Genomic DNA, 4,760 nt, shown 5'->3' with positions numbered 1-4,760 from the left:
TCAGGCATTTATACCTAGATAATTGTCTAATTTCCAGGTTCTTTTATAAAATGGGCATGGCAAAAAATGGTTCCAGTAACCTTGTGGAAACAAAGCTTTCAAAGTTCATGCATAATAAATGAATTGCGGTGCAAGCACTGGATAGATGGATAAATGTGCTGCCAAAAAATATCTAATTTGGGCACTCTATAATTTTGTATTTTTGCCACCTTGGAAAAATAGGAAAGAAACCTTTCAATTTGTTGGTCACTCAAAATTTGCATCTATAGTTTGCATGTGTATTAATCTCAATATTTATGAATGTTTATTTTAAATGTTACACTTTCCTTTCAAGGATTTATTTGAATATGCTATTCAACCTTCCTTTATGCTGCTTGTTGTTCTCTAGATGTTGTGTCCTCTCACAAAAGACCTATTTCCTAGAATTGTGAAGAGTATTACGCACTATGTCATCTTCTACCAGCTCTCCTGCTCCATCGTAGCAGCCTCCCCCAGACACTTTGGTAAGCTAATCCGTTCTATGTTGTTGCAAATTTCAAGATATAAGCATTGTTTTGGGTGTTCCAACAACTCACAAAAAACATCACCTGTATACATGTTTTGCTGCATATACATAGTTCTCGTCGTTCCCGTGTTCCCCAGCGTGGGCATATATTCTATCCATCCACTGGCAAAGAAAAAAAAAACCGTTCAACCAATCACTTGTTCAAACATATAGGGAGCCATTGTTTTATTCAAAACTGCTCCACCATCTTTGAATATGGTTGCCATTCTATTATCTTGTTGCATACATACATATATAGAATCCCACCATTTTGGATATATATATATGTCGCCAAACATAGTTTTCTTTTACCATGTCTGTATTGCTGCTATGAAACTTGCCTCCAATATACATCCAGTCTTCTTGTGCTCTCCTTGTAGGAACTTAACGACCACCTCGAGCTTACCCCGTATGCAATCCGATCTATAAATGTTGGAGATGATATCCCTTCCCCATTGCTGCAGCTCTTGTCATTTGAAAAAATGGCTAGTGATCCAGACGACAATGACATATACAAAATAGTCTTGTCTGATGGCACATATATGCAGTTGGCCATTTTGCCACCTAAGTATGCTGACTTATTGCATGCGGAGACATTGAAGATAGGTTCTCTCCTTCTGTTGACAAACTATGCTTGTTGATACGTTTGGAGCACAAGGTAGCTTCTATTGTTTGTTTTCCTCATTTGTGTGAACCTATTTCTATGCTATTTACAAACATATTTCCTGCGATTGAGCAAACCTACTTCTTCCTTTTACAGGACCATCATTGTATTCACTTTGGGTGACAAAAAAATGAATTGTGATTTGGTTGGAAAACCTAGATACCTCTTTAAAGAACAAGAAGAACAAATGCTGGGTCGAGAAACCCCGCCATCCACTAAACACTCTCTTAAATTCAGTGTAGATTTGCCTTCTCCACAAAATGCTCCCTCTGAAAATATCAGCCCTATTAAAAGCTTGAACCCTTTCCAAAATAATTGGACAATAAAAGGGCGAGTCACAAATAAGAGGAAAATGCATCAATATAATACGGCAAAACACAATGGCCAAGTTTTTAGTTTTGATATTATAGACGAAGAGGGCTGTGAAATTAGAATTACTTCCTTTGATGAAATAGCAGAATTGCACTATCACCGAGTTGAACAAGGAGCTGCATATGTTGTTTCCAAAGGTTCTGTAAAAGACGCAAACATAGTATACAATAAGCTTAACAACCACCTTGAGATTGTCTTGACTGAAACCTCAGTTTTGAAGCGATGTGCCCCTGATTTTGCTGAGCCAAGTAAAAAAACCCACTTCACCCCTATTAATGAAGTTCTCACCACCACCAACAATACTTTGGTTGATGTTATTGGTGCTGTTGTCAATGTCAGAGAAATTTCTATAATTCGTAGAAAGGATGGATCTATTGTAAACAAGAGAATAGTAAAATTAAATGATATGTCAACTTTGACAATTGATGTTAACCTTTGGGGGCCGCCATCAGAACAACTAGGCAATGACTTGAAGAATATGCATGCATCTGGAACATTTGTCATCCTTGCTGTTCAAAATGCAAGGTTTGGGTATTTCAATGGGAAAGTTATTAATATTTCAGCGTCAACAACTTTCAAAATTAACCCTTCCATTCCTGAAGTAGACCCCCTCCATTTAAGAGGCCCTGTACAACAATTCCTTGATTCACACTCTTTGGATGTGCATGCCAAAAATAACCAATACAAGAGAATGTCCATTGCATCCATTCTTGAACGCCTTAGCGTTGTGCCTGAAACCATTGAGACTACTATTACAGCTGTCCTGCGATTCATAAAGGGTGAACAATTTTATTATACAACTTGCCCATTACAATTCAACGGTAAATAATGTAAAAAGAAATGTAGTAAACTAGCTGAGAATTTGTGGCTCTGCCCTAGGTGTCAAACACAATTCCCTGAATGTAATTGTCATGCCCAAACTTTTGGGCACAAACGGAATAACTTTTTTTAAAAAATACTTAACCTAGTACAACTAACTTATTAAAATAATGCAAAACTAGTTTAGTCTTAACTATGTTTGAGTGAATCTAACAACTAAATCAATTAGGCGAAAAATCATCTAAGTTAAAAAGCGGGATAATAATTCTCCAAAAGAATTATTATTATCTCCCATTTAATAAATAATTAAACTCACTTAACAAATAATCTCTAAATTATTTGATAAGAGATATTAATAATCTCATATAGTCCTTTAATTGCCTAGGGTCTAAATTAATTTGCCCTAGCTCTCAGATTAAATAAACCTATTAAGCAAAATTACCATTAATTAAAATGCCTAATAAATTAAAATTTAAAGGGACCATCTTAACTTACAAATGTCATTTTAATTCCCTAAAGGTTAATCTCCCAAAGAGTTTAAAATTTAAGGCATCTTATTAAAATGCTTATACATACATATAAAAATTGAAAGTAAATTAATTTAATCTAAGATTAGCTATTTTATATCCATATAAATATAAAATTGTACATACATATATATATATATATATATAGGTAAGTGAGTGAGAATATATATATATATATATATATAAAGGATAAAGGGTTTTTTTTTTTTTTATTTACTTTAAAAAGAAATCAAAAGGTCCATATGCTAACCCTAACCCGAAATTGGGTTAGGGTTGCATATATATATTTTTTGTGGGGCAACCCTAAACTTTTTATACTACCCACACACATTCTTTATTATATAATTTTTATCATATGTGTTTTGCCCTAACCCGAAAATTGGGTTAGGGCTTTGTGTATGTGTGTGTGTATGTTTTTTTTTTTGTGTGTGTGCAGGTCTGTGTTGGGAGCGGCGGCCATGGAAGGGCACGAAGGTTCGATTTGCATGGGGCCGAGGCGCTCATGATGGCAGAGGCCGAGCGGCTGCAAAGGGAAGGGGAGCCGAGTGGCGACCACTACGGTACCCTGCAGGGAGCGGCCGCCGTCCACTAACAGTGGCGGCTATCGCCCACTGCGGGTTACCACAGTGGCGGTCACTGCCGCTAGGGGTCGCCGCAGTGGCGGGCTTCGCCCTACCCACTGCGGACGACCCACAGCGAGCGACGTCCTCTCACTATGGCGCCCGCAAGGGGTAAGGGAAGCCAAACCGACGAGGTAGGGTTTCTTGGCCCTTCCCCCGGTCTGCAACAAATATTTTATAATTTTATTTTTTATTTTTTTTAAATAAATAAATTTAAATATATATATATATATATTTTAAAGAGGTACACATATACATATATGTATATAAATATATATTTTTATATGTATAAGCACACTTTCCGTTTGTTTATTTATTTCTTTTCTTTTCAACTTAATAAAATATGCAAGAATAATAATAAGGAATTTAGCAGCAAGAAATAGATGAGGAAACTATTTTTTTTAAAAAAATCTTTAAATACATGCAGAGATTTTTTTAATATTATTTGTAGCATGAAAATGGGGAAATATTCTTTTCTAAAACGCTGAAAAATATGTGTTTTATATTCTGCTCCTTTTTTTTTGTTTTATGTATTCTGTAACTAATATTTACAATACACACAAACAACAAGCTTTACTTCATAATTACTAACTAGTTTCATTTTCCTGCAATTTATTTAAATGACAGAAGTAATAAACTATAGCTGCAACTATAATAAGCTAGGAAACATTTAAAAGAACAACTTAGAGTAAAATATATTGAAAACTATTCCACTAAATTTATAGTTGAATTTAACATCTTAGTCTATGTGCATACTATTTTTTTTATAAGTTTACTTACATAGGGAAATAAATGAACTCTACACTAAAACCACATGAATGCAAACAAATTTATCTCTTTTTTTTGTAAATGAAGGTTTTAATACAAGCTCATATATTTCATCTTCTTTTTGCAAAACTAACCAAATAGAAGAAATACATTTCTTTAAGCATATTAAAATACAAAGTAAATATTATTACAAATGGGTTTGAAAACCCTACTAGAATTCTCCTTTCCATTGAGTGAGAACTATGAATAAAATACAACATTTCTTTACTTTTGGAAAAATAAATACAACATTGGCTTTTTTAATTTTTTTTCCTTACAAGCTACAATAATAAATACATTTTTTTTTGAAACTTTTCTGCAACATAAAACAACAACAAATCTCTTCATCTTTTCTTTCCCATCCCAAGCAACCTACAAATAGAATACAACTTGACCATGGAGAGCTC

General features: G+C 34.2%; 1 protein-coding gene across 1 annotated transcript; it reads left to right on the top strand.

The window, feature by feature from the left end:
* The first annotated feature begins 1,338 nt into the window (after nt 1–1,338).
* On the top strand, nt 1,339–3,661 carry LOC131031504 (replication protein A 70 kDa DNA-binding subunit A-like). The gene is made up of 2 exons (XM_057962629.2): nt 1,339–2,401; nt 3,363–3,661. Exons 1-2 carry the CDS (start codon nt 1,339–1,341, stop codon nt 3,659–3,661), a joined length of 1,362 nt encoding a protein of 453 aa, XP_057818612.2.
* Nucleotides 3,662–4,760: the final 1,099 nt, after the last annotated feature.

The sequence above is a fragment of the Cryptomeria japonica genome, chromosome 10 (assembly GCF_030272615.1).
Source record: "Cryptomeria japonica chromosome 10, Sugi_1.0, whole genome shotgun sequence".
In the NCBI taxonomy this organism is placed as follows: Eukaryota; Viridiplantae; Streptophyta; class Pinopsida; order Cupressales; family Cupressaceae; genus Cryptomeria; species Cryptomeria japonica.
The sequence above is the reverse complement of the archived record's forward strand: the minus strand, read 5'-3'. Positions and strand labels throughout refer to the sequence as shown.